This window comes from Lates calcarifer, linkage group LG11, assembly GCF_001640805.2.
Source record: "Lates calcarifer isolate ASB-BC8 linkage group LG11, TLL_Latcal_v3, whole genome shotgun sequence".
Lineage (NCBI taxonomy): Eukaryota > Metazoa > Chordata > Actinopteri > Centropomidae > Lates > Lates calcarifer.
The window spans coordinates 2,225,916-2,250,291 of record NC_066843.1 but is presented as its reverse complement, the minus strand read 5'-3'; the positions used below and the strand labels follow the sequence as shown (position 1 = coordinate 2,250,291).

Here is a 24,376-nt window from a genome sequence, read left to right as displayed (position 1 = left end):
AACTGAGAAAAACATTCAGCCGTAAACCTAGTTTAGTCCGTTCTTGAGTTTTGGAAGGCATCAGTCTTTGTATTCAACTTGTTGCTCCCAGTTTCTTGGACTGAGAGCTGCTCTCTCTGTCGCCTGACCCTTGTTTCTCAGTTTAACACATGGATGACATGATTGAATTTAGTGTGTTTTCAGGCATCACAGTTTCTTTTTTAGCTCCACACCTCAAGCCTCGTTCCCTCCTCATGTGTCAGTCACATCAACTGAGTGTCAGTCTTGACACTGACACCCAGCCTATATGGGGAAACTGGGATAAATGTGTGGTTTCCCACAAAGTTAAATTAGCTAAATTCTGCCTGTGATCTTCACAGCCAAAGTGCTCCAGTTCTGCCATGTTGAGCTTTGCTCAGGCCACAAGCCACCATCGAGTGTTGATATTACAGTTCACATCAAACTCTCATTATAGTAGGCGTCGTCTCTTTTATAAAGACAGACTAATTAGTTCATGATAATAAGGCCTGAAGCAGCCCACTTGATATTTCATCCAGTGAGATCTTTGACTTAATCAGTATTGACATCACACAGCAGCACTATCAGCTGTGGACATGACACAACAGCCATTTTCTTCATCCGAGGTTCTGAAAGCTCTTAAGAAGATCAATTGACCGTGATTTGCTCTGCTGCTGATTGATTCTCATGTTCGCTGCCTGAGTGGACAGCTGAGGGCTTTCCTTCCAATATCTACAATATTTGTTGGCTTTGGGGGTGTGAAAGGGAGATGATGGAGGCCATTGCATAACCGAGCCCTCAGTGTTGATCCTGGCCCTTTACACAGCTTTGATTGAAAAGATTAAGGGGCTGGGCAACAGTGGAGCCTTCCTGGGTTTTTGTTCAGCTCCAGCAGAGATTCCCGAGACCTCAATTAAACTTCTCTGTCCTTGATTGTCCCCTGCTAAGTTTTCTTTTTGAATTTCACTGTGGGGGCTTTGTCACAGTGGCTAGCCAAGCAGTGGTTGGTACACTCCACCCTGCTGGACAGCCAGTACAATTTAAATGGCTGATTTATTGTTCTCCCAGTATGTGGGAAGTGATGGAAAATCAATGCAGTATATGAGATCAAAAGCAGATCATGCTTACACTGCATTGTTCACTTCTTATCTTCATGCAGATGTTTCAGTTACAGTTACAGTCTTATTAAGTCACACACTGTCTCATGCATTAAAATAAAGTTTGATTTTAAGCGTAGTTAAAGTTGTTGCTCGTCCCCTGAGAGTGTAGAAATGACCCACCCTGTCACTTCCCTCAATACTGAGCTGATTGATTAATTAACTGACTAATAAAGATTTATTCCAAGAGGAATTTCAGTGACCTTGATGCCCTTTCCCTATGGAGGGTATCTTTTTACTGCAGTGTTTTACCCTGTTATGCACTGCTAACTGCACATATATTGTATTGCACATAGTTGTTTAGCTAATAGAGGAAAGCCTGTTTTTTTTCCCAGATGCACAAACAATGGAGAGAAAATAATTTTTAAAGGTATACCAATGTTATAGGATAGGATAGGATACCTCATCTTTCCTAGTTGTAATATGAGTATATCATAAGAATCCTAGCAGTAGGTTTGGTGAATGATTTGGCACATTTGTACCTACCAGGGTTGTTTTGGAGGCTGGTAAACAGGCGTATTATTCAGTAAAAGTGATGTTTCAATTACAGAAGGTCTCTGTTTACTTCAAGTGAAACTTCAGCAGCTTTACACAGGCAAGGAGGAAGTTTAGCAGCCTGGTTTTAGTTTTTGTCCTGTTGATTTGTTGATTTAATTTCCTTGTTGCACAGGAAAATGTCAGAGTAAAGTCAAAGCTGCAGCAGGAGGTGGGCCTGTAAATTGTGATGGATGTTTACAATTGGAAGCTTTGGCTTTGTATTTCTTCTCCCAATAAGTTTGTCTAACCTGAGAGTTTAGTTAAAACCTGGTCTGGCTGTTACTCTGTCTTTTTTAATCTTCCCTGGTAAAATCATAGTAGCTTAAAGTTTCACATTTTACAACACTCATACTATTTAGATATCAGTATCAGATTAACGGAGGTACTTAGGAAGCAGTGTTAGCCTCAGTTGTCGTCGTGGACATGGCTGAGCCCTCATATTTAATGTTTGCACTAAGGACGTATATACTGTAGTCGAGTGGCAGTGACTTTCTCAGTCAGGGCTGGAGCTGTGGGGCGATGAAGGTACAGATGGTTTAATAGAGATTATCACAGCAGGAAGAAGTGTCTGAGCTGCGATCCATACGAGGGGAGTCCACTCCACACAGCAGCAGGAAGCTGTATCAGAGCAGCGGATCAGGACGTGGGGAGGAGACGCACGATGCTGCTGGTGCTGGAATGACTGGCGGTGACTGATGACGAGGGAGCAATCGTCAAGGAGACAGAGTTCATGCAGGAATTACTGCATGTTATTCAGCCCATTTTGTTACAGCCTGATAAACTGAATGATTCATTGTGATGACTTGTTCATACGAGATAACATGTACTGTACACTCATGCATTAACACCGCTTTCCCAACTAAAGTTTTCTCTGATATTATCATGTCCAAGGGCATCATGAGTGTGTGTGTGTGTGTGTGTGTGTGTGTGTGTGTGTGTGTGTGTGTGTGTGTGTGTGTGTGTATGATTGATTTCAGCAAATGCACAAAAATTGCGCGTTTACATTCAAGCAACAAAACCCTCCGGTAGCCGTAGTTATTACTCTTACTCAGTAATTCCTCTTGTGTGATAGTGTGATCACCAACAGAGGAGGATGAAGGACCCCCAGCCTTAACAAAGTAGTAATCTTAACCCAAACCACAGTGTTTCCCTGACCAAGCAGTTTTTGTGTCTGTTTATCCTATCTAACAATTAACTGTGTGTATCAGCTGATAGTAGTATTCTTTTACATAAATTAACAATCTTGTTTTTATAACCTAGAAGCATATGAATAATATAAATGTGTTCGCCAGGCTCTGTGCAGACGTACCCTCCAATTTGTTGTGTATACACTATAAGGATACCAACTGCACATACGCACCATTAAACTTTTTTATGGTTCTGTTTTGATCCTCACAGCACTTGCTTAACTTTAGGGAAAGATCTTGGTCTGGTTTAATACAGACTTTATTCAGAGACAGATATTTAGTATCTGTTATCCCTCATTTGTTCCACTCTGTTCCCACCAGTCAAATATGTTTGGTGAGTGTTTTCTCATGTGATACAAGCTGTTTGTGTGCATCTCTCCTCACAGGGTAAGATAAAGTAAATGTACTTCAGTTGTCCCTTTACTGCTTTAACAAGGTCCTTCCACTGTGATTTTTTTTTTTTTGGAATGAGGGGTGGGCGTGGAGGGGTGGGAGGACAAATCTACATGCTGAATGCGAGGAGTGTAAAGCTGGTTGTCTGGTGCAAGGACGTTTCAGAGTGTTGTAATGGTCTCACTTGCTGAAGGCAAATGAACGTGATTTCCATGAAATGTACAGCGGTTAATGGACGCGTTTAAAATGCAGACAGGTTAACAATACTCGTCCACACCGAGACCCAGTGTAACCTTGAGGCTATTACGTGTCCGGCTGCATGTTTGTGGGCTTTTGTGCTGCGGTTTGCCACTGGAGCGGCAGCCCACCTCCGTATCTTTCTAAATAGATTGGATAGTTAGGTCAGGGTTCTCTGTAGACGCTCCTTAGGGAGCAGCTGCTTAAGTGCTGTCCACTGACCCACTGTGCCCCTAAAATATCCACTCGTTTGGTTTTTCAATTATATCCTTGATGTGTTGCACATTCACAAAACGTTTTCTTTGTTGATTTATTCTTTTATCTTTTCATAAGGTCTATCATCCTTTAATTTGGGAGGAAAGTGTCCTGTGCTGTTAATGCCGTCTCCCTCCTCTTCCTCCTCCTCCTCCGTCTCCCTTTTACAATAGTCGGAATGATGGGTGGCGTGAAATAGCCATCGTCCTATTAAACCACAGGCAAATTATCGTTTCTCATTTCCTCCCCAGATATGTCCCAGCCCTGTCATAAATCTTCTCTGTGTGCTGTTGCTCATTATTTTTACCGTGGTAGGTGTGTAATGGTTTCTTTTTTGAGGAACAGAACTGCGTATTATGGGTTTTAATTAGGCAAATGTCTCGGAAACAGGAGCTTGTTCAAAGTCATGAAGTCTTCAGCATGTAGACGCTCATCAGTGTTTACCTTGACAAGTGACTGCTGTCCTTTCAACAGGGAGTGTTTTTAAATACAGCTGCAACAGGTTTCTGTTGATTTAAGGTTTGAAGGTAACATTATTACATTATTATACAGAGGAGTAATGAGGTTGTGTGTGAGGCACCTTGCTGTGTAAATTGAAAAAGTGTGGTTGGGACCCCTCGTCACATTTCAGATGTGTGAGTTGTTATCAGTTCCACCATCAGTGTATATTTTCCCTCTAAACTTATCACATACCCTGATTTAAATAACTGTCTGAGGCTCAGAGAGGTTGAATGATCCAATATTTCTCCAAAACAAACCAAAACAAAAAGAACAGATTTGAGAAAAATCTCAAAAATGTTATTACAAGAAGCCACAAGCTCAAACAAACCAAATGACATCAGTGGCCTTGATGGTGAGGGTAACAAGGGTTGCAGTGTGTAACCACTTTTCTGTGTGTTTTTATTTAATTGTCCTTGCTTAATTTCCATTCTGAGTTTGTAAACAAGATCCCAGGTAAATGTGACCTTGCTTCAGTGAGGTGAGAGCTCCCTGCACAAAGACCTTTTGTTATTATTAAAATCATGGAAGTGGAACATCCTAATCACCTGCTAAATCACTCTGCAGATGACCAGTATGTAATTAACGTTTACACATGAGTTCTGCCACAAACAGTCCAGCCAACTCATTAACTGTGCTTGCATATTGGAACAGTCTTTGGCTGACAGTGATGAGACTATGATTCAGTAGCACTGCAGTGAAATAAAGGTGTCTCCGCTCCATACTTTTTCCCTCAGATTGGCTCCATGGTCTAAAGTTGAATGTCACACTTAATCTTCCCAGACTCCCAGTGGGTGATATTATCCAAAGTCCTTGGGTTGCATTATTTTTTTTTACAATCTTTGTTTTATTCTCAGCGTCATTTAGTGATCTATATTTATTCAAAGTATAAGATATACTGACTGGCTCTGCACTTTGTCTCAGGGAACATGATGATGCATTCTCCTCGCATCTCTGCCCTCACTTCATCCCTCCTCCACCTCTGCTTTTGTCTGAGTTGTCTGCCTTCCCCTCATTACACTGCTATCTTTAATCGTGTAGAGACATGGCAGTCTCCAGGGCCACATACCTAATTAACAGTGCAGGCTACTATGTTGGATGTGTTTCACTTTCACCAACAGCAAATGAAATTAAAGTTTGTCCATAGTTGTACTTTTTTCAGTGGGATCTTTCCAATCTGGCCATCTAGATATTAGTATTTCCCGAGATTTTATTCAGATTATGTTTTTTATTTTGCTGCTTTGTGTTGTTTATCCTGTTGTGAAGCAGATCTGAAGGATTGTCCAGGTGTGATCATGTTATTTAACAAGGACTGTGCATCAGTATCATTATAGAAGAGTGAGTGAGTGATGAGAGAGAGATGAACCAGCTGTGAGTGAATCTGTGACTCACTCACTGGCTGACTAACTTACATTTACTCACTTACACTCGAGGCAGAAACACACTGCCAGTGTATCATGTGTCTTAACAGATGCTCTTATTACTATCTATGTAAGCTCACAGGCTAGTAGTGTAGAGATGTGCACGGGTGGATGAGCCAGTTCACATCAGACTGATATTGTCCAGTCTTCACTGTCCACAAGTTTAAAAAAGGCAGAGAAGCACTTTGTGTTGATAGAGGACAATGTTTTGACCTCTACCAGTCACAGTCCCAGAAATGGAAACATTACATGAAAAAGAGATTTCCTGGGGAAGAGAGATACTGTAGCATGGGAGATCCTCAGGTGAGGAGTCATGTGCAGTAACACACAAAGACTCTGAATCTGGGTAAACATGAAGAGTAAGTGAATTCATATTATTATGGCAGTGGTTTCCTTCCATACAGAAGCTGCTACTTGAATGTTTCATAACTGCTCTTTGCAAATAAGAGAGAGTCAGGACAGATAAGAGCTTCATGAGCTAATCTGTGGATTTGTCCAGGCTGGATGTTAGAAATCATAGTCGCTTGCATTTTTGTGCTCTGTCTATAGCAAAATGTTTACTGAGCTGGACAGTTCCATTTTAATTGGATCTATTGGCCAGAGGTGATATTTTGAAATAGGCCTGGATACATAGGATCGGCCTGGGACATCTGTACTTATTTGACCAATTGTTGAAATAGGAACAATATGTTTTATGTGCTTGGTTATTGGGATATTATGCAAAATGAGCACAGTGGCTGAAGGACCTCCAGTGAGTTGAATAAGGCCTGACAGGTCATCCACAGTCTGGTTCACTGGCTTCCTGAAGCCTGCTTCAGCTGTGTTTTGAATGCATGGCATGTTCAGAGAGACGGCATTATTTATTCATATATGTGTGTGTGTGTGTTGGTGCTCGAAGAAGTTGAATTTCTGTAGCTCGATGTTGACCCAAAGACCCCAAGGGGTGGGGGCAGAGTCGAAAGCTGACAGAGACGGTCACATAAGAGATGGATGGAGAGGCTTCTGTTGGCAGCAGATAAGCTCTGTTATATTCAGTCTTTATGCCTGTCTCATAAAACATAAAAATATTCACACACACGCTCAGAGAAATTAACATAACATCGACCCTTAATCTGTCATTTGTAAATAATATTTATGATTTGTTTTTTTAAATTCAGACGAGTCTCTCTCTGTTGTCATCAGCTGTAGGAATTTACAGGCTCCTGTTTTGAGTCAGCAAAAAGTAAAGTCCAGTCTCGCCAGGTCAACACTTGTCACTCACTTTGATGAATGCTTTTAAAATGGCACCCAGAAAGAGGCTCATTTGTAAAACCTCCACAGACACTGAAGAGAACTAAGAAAAAAGGCAACCACATCTCTCAAGATTTTGTCAGCTTTGCATTCTGGTCTGCTCTCCTTTGGTTCTTCCTGCTCTCCTCTATTGTTGTTTTTGCTGGCTTTGACTGTTCTGCACTGCAGCTGGTCATTACCCAGAAACCCAGTTTTTGCAGCAAATATTCCCTAAGTTGTAGTAAAAGCTCAAGTTTTAGGAAATGAGATGAATGAACACAATACTGCTTTCACCTCCTGCTAATGTACAAATCTTTGCATAAGTCTCATGTGCTCTTTGCATATGATTTGTTATTGCGTAATATCACTCTCAATGGATGATGTCCGTTTAGAGGGTCTGTCTGCTCTCTGTTGTTACTCCTCCACTCTGAACTGTGGATGCAGGGTGCGTAGCAGCATGACAGTTATTGATTTGATATGTAGTGGGCTTTTCAATGAGCCAAGCATATTAAGGTTTTTTTAATTGTGGGAAGCCAAAACCACATTCGAGATTAATATTCGATTAATTGTGTGGCCCTAGTGGAAGACATTTAAAGTCTGGATTCTTTCTCTAGTTGCACCTACAAATTAACTTGTCCTCATTAAACGGACGACATAACATTTAAACCATGTGTCTTAATTGCTGTCAAGTCCTGTTGGTTTGTTCTTTTTTCTCACGCATAAAGCTCCATCACTCTGTTCGACAGGCATCTAACAATTAATTGATTCATTGTTTAATCTAAAAAAATGTCAGTGATTAGTGAAAATGGCTCTCGTAATCTCATAGCAAGGTGACTCCTTCATATTAATTGTTTTGTCTGACCTACAGGGAGAAGATTTTCAGTTTACAGTGATATGAAGCAGAAATTGTCTCATCTGAGAAACTTTTATTTTAAAAAATTCCTTAAACATTATGTAATTATTGTCAGTTGACATGTGATTCATTTCAGCTCTATGCTCTTTTCTAGTGCACTCATTTGTCATTAATTGTTGTGAATTACAACGTGGCTCAGTAAACATAATCGCTTAGAGGCTGCATGTTCTCATTCCTACACAAGGTAAACGACACATACTTCATTTTTCTTGATAAAGGGAACATAAAGCAGAATGGACCTATATATCTTAATTGGTTTCATTAATTGACTCTGGAGATATGACAAGTCGAATAATTCTGCTCATCCATTCTTTTGTTATTTATGTTAATTATGTCGACTTGATGGAGATGTTTGCTGGTGATTAATGATGCTGACGGTAGACTCTCAGGTTTTAACTGCATAGCGTTGCCTCCCAGGCACAGTCCGTGCTCCCCTCTGTATTATCACAACACCAACCCCCCACAATCATGTTGTGAGCATCTTTGTCTTACTTCCCTTTCCTCCCTGCTGCCTGTGTGTTCAGTGAATCAGTTGACTTGTTATTGCCATCATAAGGGTTTGTACGTATCTCCTGGGCTTTTATGGCCTATTTTATGCCATTTCTATTCCATACCACCATGGTCAGGTTCCCCTCAAGTCTTTTATCATACATGTCAAAACCAAGGCAATGAATTGCCCCATAATGTCCAATACTCCATTACATCCTGTGTATGACGTAGTTGAAGTGTTGTTTCTCCTCTACATCATGCAGTCACACAGCATTTTATTTTGTTTTGCATCATTAAGATGAAATATTGTTTGAGAATCCAGATAATCTGTCTTCTTTAGACTTTGATTCCTGGTTTTGTCATGAACACAGACACGCATATCAACAATATTGTTTGGGTTTGAGACATGTAATGTGTATTGGTTCATTTGTCACTGCTGGTTAATTTCAATCAGTCCTAATGACAAGAAATGCAAATTGTAGTTCTTTTGCACTGGGAGTGTAAGCAATGTCTTAATTTCTGTCAAATTGTCTGTTGGTTGAAAGAAGTCTAAGATTGCTACACTCAAAATTTTATTCATTCAAGGTCTCAATTCAGGGTTTTAATTAAAGTTAAATGATGTGAGCAGGTGTTGAGTTATTGCAGTTTTTGTCTGTGTTTGACTTGGTGGAGAGTTGTCTTTATTGCAACTACATAGGTTACTGTTGTGGAATGCATCTTGTAATTAATTAAAGTTGGTATTTGTATAGGTTTTACAGTCTACCAAAAGAGTAGCAGTATGTCACATAAAATATTGTCATGTGACTAAAAATGTAGCTGCTGCTTCCATGTAGTATTAGACTTCAAGGAAAACAAATTGGGGCGCTGCACAGAAAAGTCTACATGGTTAATGATGATCTTTTCATGGTAATAAGGTAAGGTGCATCAGTCTGTTTCAACAGGTGACAATAATCGACAAGTGACATAGCAGCAACCATGACAATGACCAAAAATCATTTTGTAGTTATTAATAATGAAGAAAAAGAGAATGGATAATGACGAGCAGTTTCAGTATTTTCTGTTTCAAATCTGTCAGGAATAAAGATTAAAATCAGACACAAATGGCCAGGGATCTTGGGACTGCGGGGATTGGGAATTATAATCCTTCTTTCTCTGTTTGATTGTGGGGGGATTATCAGTGTCCAGGCTGGACCACCGCATGGAACCACCAGGGCACTTATGGTTTCCAGCGCTGGACTTTCTCCCTGCCGTGATCTCTGCTTGTCCTCTGGGTTTTTCACTGTTAACCCTCTTTGCGTCCGACAAACTCCAGCCAAAATCTAAAACTAAACAGCGATTTTACAATTAAAAATGCCTGACAGCTTGGCAGTCATGAACAAAGCGCTCATATGGCTCTCTTGGATATAAATTCAGCCACTGTGACGTCCAAGAGCTTGAGGACATCTGTGCCATCACAGTGTTTGGCCGACCCCACAGAAAAGTAGAGAAAAATATGCTGATTAATTATTTAATGGAGTGGACGGTCAGGGGTTGACTTATGTAGCTCAACTGTGATGGATGAAGAGTCCACGCAACACGTGGCTCAGGAGAAAGATTCACATATGCCGTGATTAATGAGACCAGTAGATTGGCTGGTGAGCTCCTAGTGACGCAATCTAATGCCAATTACAAGCTTTTCCATACTCTCTGCATCCTCTCATCCGCACAAATCCAAAACACTGCTCTTTATAGACTTTGTGATTGACAGCTACAGCCTGGGTTGCCAGTTGGTGGCAGGTTTTCACCATAATTGAGATCATTCACCATATCTAAGCCCCGTTAATCTCTTACTCCCAAATTATAACTTTGCAGCGTCACAGAGAAGTTGTAGAAAAGTGATGTTATTTTGTTACTTAAAAAAAAAATTCCCCAGTAAAAAGCTGACAGGAAATGGAGGGGAGAAAGATGGGGGGTGATAGCCGACAAAGGTCCCCAGCCTGATTTTCAATCCACAGCGTTGAGGTTACATGATCAGTGTCCAAAACCCAAAGACCCAGGCCACCAGCAAACATCCATTTTGTTCTGTTTTTTTTTTTTTTTAATAAAAAATCTTTTCATAATTTGCATTTATAAGCCAGTTCAACATCAGTCAGATATGTCACTGCCGACCAACTGCATCCTAGGGAGTTCTGTAGACATACGGCAGTGTGAGCTAACGCTGCCTGTTTGGAAAAGGAGGTGGAAAAATGGAAAAATAGGTTTAGAGAACAGGAGGCAGCAGGCTGGCGTTCAGCCCTCTGGCTCTGACATAATGATAAAAAGACGCTGCCCTCTGAGTGTTGCCATGATTTGGGTCGGGGTCTCTAATGAGACCACGGTTCAGCAATGAGGATTGGCAACAAAGGTGTTGTTTGGAACCAAAATAACAATGGTGTCACCACAAAGAACTGAAGCTGTGTTTGAATGTGGATGAAACACCTTTAAAAACTAGATCCCAAGAGATGGCAATCATTAGAGTTGTATCATCTTCTGTCACAGCAAGAAGAGATTAGTTATCTGAAGTGTTTATTTTAGTCAGAAGTACTTAAATAAAACATGTCTCTGGTTGTTGCATCTTTGCCTCATCAGTGAAGTCGCATCTGTTTCTTGCAGCATTATTGGACAGACTTAAGATAATGTTCAGCTAATGATTCAGTCTGGTAAGTGTCTGATACTTGTTGAACTAAAACACCCTTGTAGATTTTTTGCTGTTTCTATTTCTTAAGTTTAGTTCATACCATTATGACGTGTTGGTAGAGCTTCATTTCTGGGATCCAAGTTTCACATCACGCGTTAATGGTTCTGCAAATGAATGAGTGAATTGAAAGCAGCACATACAAGAATCTTTCTCTTCAGTCTTTGCTGATTCACCTTCTGTTCAAACTAAACTAGGTAATAGGAGCGATCTCAGTGTTTGTATCCATCACAGCCTTGGTCACCTTTGCAGTTTCTCATCTCAGACTCACCGTTTATTGCGTTTCACTGAAGTGTGTGATTGCAGCCAGCCAGGTATTGTCTCAAACTGAGGAGGAAAAATGGCTGATTTTTAAGAATGTCTTTGTTGTCAAAAGTAAAATGCTTATAGTTGATGAGTGTGCGGCTCCGGAGGAGCAAAACCCATCAGCTTGCCGAACAGGAAGGAATGGGGAGGGGAGGAGAGCATCTAGGCAAAACTGATTCATGCCACTTTTCTCCTGACAGAATTTGTTTGTGTTTATTGAGACATTTATTAAACTGAGCATGAAACGTAAGCAGTTTCTGTGGGCGAGGACGCAAAAACGCAGACAAAAATCTGTATGTCGGCCTTGCAAGCAAGAGTGAGATGAAATTGCTAGAACAGCCCGAACAAAGTATTAAATGAATAAATGCATTGGAACCAAGTGTCAATCTGTCTACGTTATGAAATTCTAGTTATATTCATCTCTTTTTCCGCTGTTGTCTGGCAGTTTTATTTCTCTAGTTGACACTGCTGCACATTTCAAGCTGATGCAAACCTTGGAAACTGGAAATAAGGTTGTTCTGTGTAATATTAATATAATTACTGCTATCGCCAAGCATATAGAGTTAGCTGAATGATAAAAGAATGGTTGCATTTGATGATCTCTACATGTGGCTTTTCAGCTGGTTTGCTTGTCTCTGTCTGAGGCTTCATTTTTAGGTTTGACACATGAAAATCTGTGAATGTGTTCAATCAGTTTACACATCAGGAAGTCTGAGGTGCTAAAAACACAGCAGCTGTAGCCGAACCACACAAAGTGGGATAAACAAAATAGCTACGTATATGGAATTTGTTTATTTTCTGTGAAAAAGAAGAAAGTGTGTTACTGCTCCTCGCTGTTTGATTCCTCAGTAATTACAGTACCTGTAGAGGTAGTGCTCACAGTCCAGGTCTCCCAGACAGCATGTTTCTGCCAAAGAATCACAAGACTGTGGGTCACAAAGCGCTGTCAGAAGTTTCCCCTGTGAGGAGATGGAGATGACCTGACACTTCATATACATTCATTCATATTAGATGACTGTGAGTGCCTCATGTTTACCTTCAACAGCATGTGCTTACCTGCACCAAACTACTTTGCTGTCAATTTCAGATAAAGACAAAATGACAAAAATACAGTTTTAAGGCAGTCAGGAAAGAGAGGGATTATACTGTTTGAATCCTGGATAAGTTTTAATGTGAAACATTGGTGCAAGAAGTAATAAGTAATAATAAGAAGTAATCAGAAATAGAGGCAGTCTGTTGTCAATTCTGGACTGTAACTACCTTTTGTTTGCTTCCTGCTTCATGCCTCACAGCTAGCAGTGCTACCTTTTTTAAGGTGGACTGTTGAAGTGTGATCTCCTTCTGGCTTTACCTCCAGTGACACTACAGTTCCCCTCTCTGCTCTGGCAGGGTCATGCCAACTCTCTGGGTCTGAGTCACCCTACAGCACATGGCATCTGATGCCTTTACACTCGCCCACACACACTTCCACTTTTTCCATTCCCATGCTGTCATTGTCTGTGCCGTCTTCTCTTTCCTGTGTGGCTGTAGTGCCTTTGTGATCTAATCTCTACTCACCAATCTCAAGAGGGCGTTTTCAGAGGACCGAGGGTTTTCTGTCTCATACATCCTCTGAAATATTTGATCAGTTATCCACCGAAATAATGGAAATACACCTCCAAATAACAGAATATAAACACATCCCCAGTAGCTGCGTGATCGTCTGTGTTGGTGAACTAAATGTGATTCTCTCTATAAGGAAGAAGTGTTGCAGTTTTTATTTTTGGGGTGGTGTTGTGCTCTTGCCTTGCTCTTGTTGTTGAGATACACTTGAGCAGTCCACTGTCCTCAGGCCGTTGTTTTATGGGAGACTGGAAGCTGTTGGAGGGTCAGCCTTGATTCATGAGTGGTCCTGAAACTGCAGAGGAATTCATCAGCCATGTGCACACATACAAACAGGCTCAGTGGTTTTAACCCTCAGGGGTATTTCTTGAATCTTTGCCGATCGAGGCTGGATTTTGACCTGATATTAAGCTGTCTGTGTAGGAACTGTTACTCTATATAACTAGGTTATCAGCCGTGGAAACTGATTATTTATTACCTGTTTGTTTACACTATAAAGGAATGAAAAATCAAGATACTATGTACAAGATACTAAGCTATTTTCATGAAGCATGACAGATGTGTTTCAAACATAAATCTATCTGAACTTTGGCCCAGGCTGATCTCGTGCTGTAGTTTACAAAGTGATCTTTGTACAGGAAGCAAAGGTGCTGGGAAAAGCCCACTGTGCTGAACCATTCATGGCTAAAATACTGCTGTCTGTCAGCCAGCTGCCATTAATTTCACTTTCTTCCTCAGACACATATCTCTTCATAATGGTTCATTCATTACCTCCAATGTGTGTGCAGATTTATGCTTTGGCTCGTCTTGAGCTTCGGCTGCACTTTGCCAAGAAGACAGCTGGTAATACTTTAATATATAGACACATAGGCATCATCATTATTCAGCAGAATTAAAGGCTGGCTTTTTTTCCCTCCTCTCACACCCACAGACATCCCAGCTGTCCATCTGTACATCTGGAAATAATAGCTGACTCTTGCTGTGTCTGAAATTCCCTTGTTCCCTGGTTCACCAGTTCAAACATAGGAGACAATCTGTGGCGTACTGATACTCTGAGAAACTGTTTAACTCATCATTTCGTCATCACTGCATGGTTCATTATTGCATGACTGACTAATTTTGAGCCTTGTCTGAAATTGCTCTTTGGATCTGTGCTTAAAAGATCACACAGATATTATTTATCAATTTTCAAGACCAAGTCTTTCAGTGATTTATGTTCCTGTGACCTTGAAGTGATGCATGTTGCCATTTACCAAGCATTTTCTCAAAATCAATAAAAGCCTAAATGCCAAACAATATTGCTGCATGATTAATCATCACAACCTGCCTGTACAATTATGTAACTACAAATTTTGCGATTTAATTAAATTTAAAAAGTGTGTGTGCGAATATGACAAAATATTATGATACGAGTCCTCACAGATTAGATTCTTGTTCTTTATAATTGTGGAAAAGATTTTCTTGCCACGTTTAAAGACTTTTTTGAACACCAGAGAAGTCACTCTGTAGCTCTACAACTGGCATACATTTTGTTTGTAGAGTAGCTGTCCACTTTCTGCGTTTATCTACATGTCCAACACTGAACTGAAGTCTTATTCTGATGCCTCACAGAGGTGTGCATGTGTCTGTTCCTATGTGTTTGATGGGAGAGTAATGTCCCTGCAGGCTGCTCTTGAGATGAAATGGCACCCAAGTGACTGCCTCTGAGATCACACACCTCTCAAACTGTGCAGTCAGAGAATGGGGGATAGAGGGAAGAAACGTGTGGAGGAGGAGGAGGAGGAGGAGGAGGAGTGAGGGGAACTGATGGAATTGGAGCTACAGTAGCTGAGCCACTGCCTCTGATTGCAGCTCTTGATAAAGAAAGTATCTGATAGGCAATCAGAGCTGTGGCCTGAGAGGATTTGAAATTTTTTGTTGGACTATGGATTGGTCCGGCTGTTCGTCTGTTCCACCTATCTGTGAGAGTGCTGATGGGATTTTGAGCAGCACTTTGGGGAATCATGCGCCTCCACTGGTGTTTCAAAATAACACGTCAAGGAAGTACCACAATTGCGGGTCAAAAACCGAGCTGCAAACTAAAATTTATGCACCGAAGTGGGATGATGCCACAGTGCCAAAGGCAAGAGGAATGTTTAATAACTCAGCTACCTTGAGCTGGTAAAATCTTTATGTCTAATGCAGAGATTTAAGGATTCACCACATCTTTTCTTTATCTTTCTGCAGAGTGTGTTCACCGTTCTGTTGGGGCCTTTTACCTTCTTCAACGCTCAGAAGACCAAATATCTTCAGATCCTCACCTCATTCATGCGCTGGATTGGTAAGACTCAACAAATCCAACAATATTCCCTCACTAACACCAATGATTTGTCAAAGACTTCTTCAAACGTGGGACTTTCCTTTGACTTTCATGATTCTTTCCCTTTTCCTGATTCCTGATTCCTGATTCCACCTCCTCTTTTTCCACCTACACATATTTCCATTTTCTCGATGTCTCCCCCCCACACACACACACCTCCCCCACCTTCGCCTGTGTGGCTGCTGTGCTCAGGTCCGTCCATCATGGTTTGGTCCTGCTCGGTGTCTTTGATTCCCATCTCCTCTCATTCCTCAGCCTGACAGGCTTGACAGCCCTTCCCAAGCTTGATTGGACCGTCACTCACATGGCGGCAGACGAAAATAAACCGCCTGTCCTGAGCCCGCTGTTAAAATCACAACACCACTGAATCATGATGCTCCCGCCACCCCCGCACTGTCGCGTGCTAGCTCGCACAAACAACACACAAACACAGCAGGAAATGTAAAATGGAGCCACAAGATATCCCAGGAGATTTGTCTGAACACTTAAGATCCATCTCTGAATATCTGGTGAAATATTGACCAAATAACATCAAGTGGGATACATTCCTGCCGTACTGTGTCGGATCAGGTTTCCCTCCAGTTCCTAAGCTTTGATTTGAGTAGATGTATCTCAGCGTAAACCTAGAAAGATTTTTTAGTGATGCACAGCACTAGTGATCTAGCTAGCAAATGGTATCCTTTAAAGTGATTGTGATCTACACAAAATGATGGACAAAATGAGAAGAAACACCCAGTCTGTGATGAAACAGAATGATCCTTTAAGATCAGGGTAATAACCGTGTGTAATGCTTGGAATCAGAGTTCCTGATTATCAATCTTTAGATGTCTTGACCCTGTTCTAAAAATGCAGAGAGGACATGGCCTACTTTGTCTATTAGCTGTTCTGTCATTAATACTGACCACATATTCTATTTCTAGCTGTGTATCTTTGTGTTTACCACAGGGTGTGAAGGCGGTTTGGTTTATATATGGGTTGTTTGTTTCTGGAGGAGCTGCCTCTCTAGGACAACAGAATGTATTATGCCGTTAAGGCTGTTTCTTTTCAGAAATATGTAGGTGTGTCTTTTTTTGGACAGCTACAAGGTGTCTGGAGTGATTTAAAGTGGTGCGCTGCTCTCAAAAGTGCTGTAACGCACTGTAGCAAGTGGCCACAACATCCCGCAGCACTCCCCTGTTTACATGTGGATCAGAGGTTGTGTCCTTTAAATCAAATGTTAGGCAGTCGGAGGTATTTTTACAGGTATTTTCCAGCTTCCAGTGTGTCAACAGCTGATCTATTTTAGAAATAACCAGCTTAAAGTGAAACTCCACACATGACCTGCCTTGCGTATCAGCACTGAAGCCCTGCAGGCTCTAGACGTGGCAGTCAAAGGTTTTCAGTTTGCTTTTTCATGAAAAATGGTGGTTGTGACATGACATGATGAATTCAAGCTGATCACAGCCACCGCTCACTGAAGGAGGAAATGGTTCTGTTCTGGTCAGAGTTTCACTTAAGCACATTTTCTAAACATACAGCTTTAATTCGCTCAACTTAGTTTGGTCTTTTTTGTGTCCCTGGGTCTCAGGATTTTCTTTGTTTTTAGTCACTGACACCAAACACTCTCCAGACATGAGACCTTCCCTCCCCTCCTGACCATTCCTCACTGCTCCCTGGACACACCTGCAGTCACCTGTGCTGCCCTGTGTGGCGACACGGCGTGCTGGATGTCAGGGTTAGCAGCTGGCCGGTGCGTCGGGGCCCTGCCTCCTGCCCTCGGCTCCGGCCTCGTCACAGGTTGTTGCCACTCAACTGTAGTCACCTTCTTGTCCAGTGAGCCCTGTTTTTTTTTTTTTACATCAAACATGAGTGATGGTGCGACCGCCTGCTGCTGTGCTGCCTGCCACATGCTGGGATTTTCAGTGGAGTAGCCATTAGCACGGGTCAGTGTGACACCTTGTACAACCCAGAAGTCCTGACTGTGATCACTTGGTACCTACATTACAATGCAAAGTGGTGCTCCCAGTGGTTAATCACCTGAAGATGTCACCTTGAATATCTGAGACTAAAACAGGCCGTATAGAAAAATGAAATGCAGAATAGTTAGTGTCTTCACCAGGTATATTCCTTGTATAAAGGTGATTAATCTTGAAACCTGTTGCAGTCAGCCTCTTCACTTCCTGCCTGCTGCCTACAGTAAGCAGGAGGGATCATTGTCCGCCCTCCATAACACCACCTCCTAAACACTGAGTGGAGCAGAGAGCTCGTCTAATTGATATTGAGTGGTATGAGAGGAAGGGAACGCGTTAACACCCCCCTCGCTCAGTAAACGAGTATTAATCTCCTCCGCTCGTCTCTGCTGGGTTGCGTGGACAGCTGTGTGCAGCCTCTGAGGAGTTACTGTCTGTATTAACTGTTGAGTCAGTAGCTTATGGATCCTGTGTTTTCCCAAGAGCAGCTGTCGCGTTTATTTCAGAGGAAAACTGTTGAAGGAAGAAGTCATCTCACCGCTGGCTCTGTTTTTATTTCCTGAGTTGAAAGTTTATTTTTCTTTCTGAAGCATCTCTTTATTTACAAGAGCTTAAACAGTGTCTATAAAAAGTATTTCCACGTTTAGAAAATTAAATCACTGAGATTAAATGATTTTTTACAAATCTTTCTGTCGATCAGTGGAAAAAAATGCCACATTAAATTTACAGTGATTCTATATTGTTAACTTTAAAGGGGGTGGATGCTTTTCATAGGCTCTGTTCTTAAATGTTGTGCTTGTACAACATCTATTTGCTAAAAAAGGATGAGGTTCACTTTCTTTTTTTTACTTGCTCACACAAAAATGTAATGATCAAATAAATTTTGCATCATTGCGACTGTGATAAACTGAATATTTATGTGAAATACAGTAAACTGCACAGTTTTCCTCCTCTGCACCAAGAGAAAATAACTGTAAGTCAAAGACTCGTAGCGTCAGGGATCCACGGCTCTCACCATCCATCTCATGCTCTTAGTTTACTACAGCATAGCATAAGAGGCTAAGACAGAGCCTGTGGGGATATTCACAGCTGCCCAGTGTCGTTCTAAATGGGTGAGGGAGGGAGATATTGTTTGTGAAGGTCAGGGGGACTCTAGTGGCTGGTTGAGTGGAAAGTTCACTTTGTCCAGAGTGTGCAGCTCACAGGGGGGGACGGTGAAATATGAGCAGGTCTTAATGAACCGTACGACAGAACCACAGTTCAGAGGTCCTGGAAAATTACATTTAAGGGAAACAAAAACCCCAGATAAGAAAACATCGTTAGTTCTCTGTCTTTCTGTGACACTCCTGTTGTCAGCCAAGGACTAAATCATCAGACATTTTTATGACTAAATATCAACATGATCACGGCCACTTTCACCGTCCTCCATCCTGACTTAGTATTGATATTTGTTTGACTTCCTGCTGAGATGAGTTCCGGGGTGATTAAGGGGATGTTTGGTCGAAGAACATGATCAATTGGATCTATACCCAGTAACTAAGCTTTTAATTATGGTTGGTGACCTCCTCCTCTTATTTGCCTCAGAGATGAGCATGAGCCGAGGAGCTGCACCTTTAGCCAGAGCTGCCCCCAAAAAGTCGATGAGAAGACCCAGAGTCGACTTAGCGTTCACACACACACACACACACACACACACACACACACACACACACACACACACACACTCTCAACAACTCAACAACCAAGTCTTGCCTTAAAAAGATCGCAACCACAAAACTAACTGTGATGGAGGTAGAGATGAAGAGCAGAGCGAATAATTGGTGTGTTTAAACACTGATGTTAAAAGCTCATTTACACCATATACACCATTAACATACAGATGGAACAGAGCATTTAGACGACAGGCTGATTTTTCATGTTTGACACAACAATTTGAAAGATGGAAAAAACAGCTGCACGCTGCTTTCCTGATTCCAAGACTTATTTTACTTTATGTAAATGTGACGTATGTGTGAGTTATTTTTAGGTCGACAAAATATTCTGGAAACAGAATATTTCAGGCTGCAACTAATGGTTGTTTTCATTAATCTTAACTATTAATCTTTTTTTCTTAATTAATCAATTGCACAATTAAAAAATCTTTACATTGTTTATTTTGTCCAAGCAACAGTCTGAAAGACGATCATTTCACTAGAATTATAAAATAAAAAAAACAGAGAATCCTCATATTTTAGAGGCAGGAATCAGAGAATCTTTGCTTGATAAATTATCTTAATCACTCAATTATCTTTTTAGTTTTTTGCATTCATTTTATATCAAATGACTAATGGTTCTGACACTTCCTCCCCACCACACAGATTCTGTGCATCACAGAGTGGAGCACGTATAAAGGAATAATTTCATTAAGCACAAACTGATAATTGGTTATTACCCTTTTTTTAAAGCTGTGAATTCTTAGGATTGTTCCTTGTCTTGCCGGTCATAGAGGCAGGCGCATTTAGCTTCTTATCTGTGGATAATGTTGAGTTTTTTCAGAGCTCTGGCTGAGTGAGTGAACTAATTGATGTTTTCATGAAGCTGTCAGATAGTGTCATGTAGGCATGTTGGCTGGCTCTTCCCTGTGAACCTGAGCTGCAGTATGGGAGTGCTAAGCAGTAGGCCAACTGCTGTGCTGTGCTGCGCTGCGTTTACTGATAGTCCTATCTGAGATCACACAACTTGTTATGAAGTGAGGCGGCCACTTATCACCCAGTCGCCCACCGAACGCAGCAGCAGCAGCTGCAGCAGCTGCAGCAGCTGCAGCAGCAAGCTACCTCCGGTCCTGAGAGGTTTGAAGTGATAGAGCTCTGCCACAGCAAGAAATCCCAAAACCCTGGTGAGAGCTGGGCAAAGAGCCGGCGCCACTAATTACCACAGAGATTATCCAAGAGTGCTCAAGGAGTGTCTCTCTTAATTAATGATGGGATGATTGCTGTGCTCTGAAAGCACTAGCGGGGGGAGATGTTTAAATTGGCAAACAAATGAGAAAACAGAACCCTGCGTTACATTAGATTACAGTGTGTTCCCTCAGTGAGCACGGCCGAGAAGTCCTTGACCTTCTCGCTATCATCAATGAATTGCTCACGTTTAAGTGGCCGAGTCATTCTCTCCGAGGAGCGAGACCCCCCACCTCGCAGCTTTCCTGTGCTCCGTCGCACACGAGATTGATCACCTCTCACCTTCTACCATTTTCTACTCATTAATTGAGTTCAGGAATCCCATCTCCTGTGAGAGGGCCTCTGAAGAGCCCTCCTCCACAGGCAGTCAATGACTCCTTGGAGTATTGACAGTGTCTGCCAGCTTTGGGTTAACAGCAACAGCTTTGTTTGCTACCACAGAGAATACAGCTGTAAGAGCCTCCGCTGGAGGGTTGTTAACGTTGAAGCATTCCTCACAAGGTCATTCCCACCCCCATCCAGGTAATATAAGTCACAGGCTGCCTGATGGACGGCCACTAGTTATGCAGACGTGATGTGTGGCTGTTTGACACCTGCTCGATTTGCTCGGTTCCTGTGTTCACATGTCAAGTGTAGCGGCGAGTACTGGCGGAGCCCGGCGTGTCAATTTGAAAGTGCATGTAATCACCATATCCTGACAGATATCTGCTGAGGTAAATGGCTCATTGCATCTGAATGAATGAGTTTTGTGGAGGGTCTTTGGACAGATAGTGTGTTGTTGGTGCTGGAGCGTAGGTGGGTGACATAGATTTTGTCACATGAAACGTCATCAGGGAGTCAGCTCTCAGTGGGGTGTTTTTTATCCTGCAGAATAAGAAAGAAGACAATAAAGGAAGTCGTGTTTCGATTAAAACAGAATATCACAGTGATGTATGTTTCATTTGTATGTGTTAGTCACTGAATAATGCATTTTAATGACTTACACTCCTGTCTTACATGAAGCAGTGACCTCGGAGGCCTCACTGAATTTACTGTGTAAACAAACACTGCACTCTGTCAGTCAGTGTGATGAAAGCTAATATGCTCTTATGTCATTGCTGCATCGTGTTTCAGCATTGAGATTCATAGCTATAGATGCAATGAGTGCGATAAAATTGTCACAGGCAACTGTGATTTGCCCACCTCATGTATAGCATGATGCAGCCGAGAGCTGGTGACAAATGAGCACATTATGAAAAGCCCTTATTCCAGAGGCTTTGTTCTTGGTGTTCAGCTCCTCTCTACCATTTGATTGACTTTCAATTTCTTTGAAAAATAATGGGTTAGTTCCTGCGAGTTAAGGAAGACAAATGAGTTCTCTGCTGCTAATTAGCATAAAATCGTGTGAGTTGTGGGCAGAAAAAAAGAGGTGTTATGCTTTAGATTTTGTAAGTTGGAGGGATTTGGAATAAAATTAGTTATTAACCCTCATTTACATTTAACTGGGAGCTTACCAGTATGACCAGCAGTGCTGTCCTTCCTCACGGACTCTCCTGCAGCATCTTAATCTTGGCTGGACTTGCAAAAAAGGTGCCCAGCCACCCTGAGGTACTCTTAATTAAAAGCCCCATGCTTGTTTCCTGCCTGTGCAGCCTGTGAGCGTTGGTGTCAAGGAGGAGAAAAGCTTCCTTTCTCCTGTCCCGCACCTTTCTCTCTCTGGTGGTGCAGCAGCCAGACAGGTGGCTGCGCTCGCTGCTTCACACGTAGCCTCTCACAGACAGAAAGGTGGGAAGAAGATGAGAGTTTGAAGGAGAAAGAAGAGCAAAGGGAGCAGACAGATGGGTGGTGGTGATGGCTCTTTCACACATTAAAGATGTTTTTTGGAGAGAGAGTAATGCAGAAAAGAAGTACATGTGTCTCTGCAACATAGCAGACAATAGGAGGCTGTGTTATGGCCTCAAACCACAGACAGAATTATAATATGATGTGGGACTCTAATAATCTATTGATTTCAGTCATTTCAAAGCAAAAAACATCAAACATTCTCTGATCACAGCCTCTCAAATGTAAGACTTTACTGCTTTTCTTTGTCATAAATGACAGTCAGTTTAATTCCTTTAGGTTTTAGACTGTTGATCAGACAATAAGCTGCAAATTCCTTTTTTTATAAATAGACTAAACAATTAATTGATTTATCTAGAAGACAATTGTCAGATGAATCCATAATGAAAATAATCATTAGTTCCAGCCTTACATCTGTGTGTCCTTGTCCTTGAAAGCTGGTCTGTTGACCTCTCTGTACGAGGAGGGGGGATTAAAGTCGGAGTGTGGAGGACTGCAACTCACAGAGCTTTCCCCAGAGCCAGAGATTACATTGGATGGAGGCCAAAGATGCATTAAAATACTGAACACTTGTGCAACAAGTTAACAGACTTTGGCCTCTGATGTGTGTGAGTGCTTACATCTACTACTAAGATGTGCAGTGTAGCTCTGTTTGTTCAGAGTCAAGATGTCGCTCTGTTGTAGTTGATGATGCGTCCTTTTTCAGCATTTGGTGATTTTTTTCTTTTCTTTTTTTCACCCAAGGCAAATGTAGTGTATTTCTGGACAAACCTTAGCTACTTTCTGTAGAGAAGACATCTGAATCTGAAGACATCTGAAGAGAGTCGAGACTCTATTGTGGGCGTGAGGTCGGGTTTTCCCCCTGCAATCACACCTCTCTTAGCATCTCATTCAGTAGATGGTACGGCAGCTGATGTAGACATGAATGAGCTTCTAACTTCCTCTCTGAGAGATCATTTTACAGGTAAATATGGCAGAAATCACAGCACAGCCATTCTCTTCAACTCGTGTCTGGTGATTTTGTCAGATGGCGTCACAGTTATAAAATCAGGATTTCAGCAGTGCAGTGCAGGAGCCTGGAAGTGGCTCAGAAGTGACAACATGTGGACTTAATGGGCAGAGTTTTAGTCACTATTTCATACATGTTCCATCATCTGACAACCAGAGAACCATGTAAATGAGAGCAGCTTTTGCAGGAGTTTTGCTGTATTAAAATACTGTGTATGTGAGCACAGAGAGAAGGAAACAGATAAAGGACTGAAACCAACTGACTCTAGGCAGAAAGCAAATATGATGCAATGATGTCATGAATATGCTAATTAGTGTGTTACATGTAGTAACTTTTCAAACAGGCTTTAGCTGCTTTCCATTGAAGATGGATGTTAAAAACGGATCGTCAACAGCTTCCAGTGACATCCTCAAATGGGCACTTTGACCACACAGGGTCTGGCCATATATGAGGTTATTGACCTTGTCTTGTTTTCCAGACACTCACCTCTGTCCATTGTCTCGGATGGTTTCCCCTTCTCTTTGTACAGTCCGTCCCTGATAATTGGAGTGAGTTTTATCCTCCTGACATACATTAAAGTGCCACTGCAGGAGCACACAGGAGCTGATTAATAGAGCTTGTTGGAAACTCTAAGTTCCCACCTTGCACACTTCCCCTCCACCCTGTTAAAGCACTATGACCTGTGCTAAAAACAGAACTACGCTATTCTCAGAGCGGCTGTACTGGCCCTCTTAGATATCTCCATCAAAGGCAGCAGGGATCTCTCTTCTCTCTCAGTTAGGCATTAAAAAGTGTATAGAGGTGCATGGTATAGAATAATATTCTGCATATGTGGAGAAAATTACAGTCCGACTGTCACTTCCTGAATGTCATCCTGTGTTTAAAGGACGGCTGATGATGAAAGTTGAGGAGCTGGCTGCTGGCCATCGCAGGGCTATGACTAACTCCTGGTGTCACGGGCTGATTGAGTATGTGTGGAGGTGAGGCGGCTTACCGGGCCACATGACTGTCAGCCCGTAACGGGACTGCACGCCGCGCTCAGTGGTCTCCTTTAGACACGCTCATGCTAGCTGCCAGAGAGGCACCTCCGGAAATCAATTGGAGATGCGAGTTGAACAGCGGGGGGTGGAGACACATGGGTGGGGGGTCTTCTCTATCTTCACCTGGCTCCAGTGACTTTATGTCGGGCCATGAAATGTTCCCTATTCGGGTTTTACGGCTGATGTTTCTGGGACAAACAGCTGGAAGGCAGCTCCACACTGGGGGAAAACTTTATCCACAGGAGGTGTATTCACTGTCTCTTTTTAAAGTGTCTCAACAAAAAATAT

General features: G+C 41.9%; 1 protein-coding gene across 1 annotated transcript in view; it reads left to right on the top strand.

Moving 5' to 3' along the window:
• tmem104 (transmembrane protein 104) overlaps positions 1-24,376 on the top strand; it is a 46,355-nt gene that overhangs the window by 17,717 nt on the left and 4,262 nt on the right. The window contains exon 9 of the mRNA XM_018684645.2: positions 15,201-15,294. Within this exon, the coding sequence (XP_018540161.1) occupies positions 15,201-15,294 (94 nt within the window). The remainder of the gene's footprint in view (positions 1-15,200; positions 15,295-24,376) is intronic.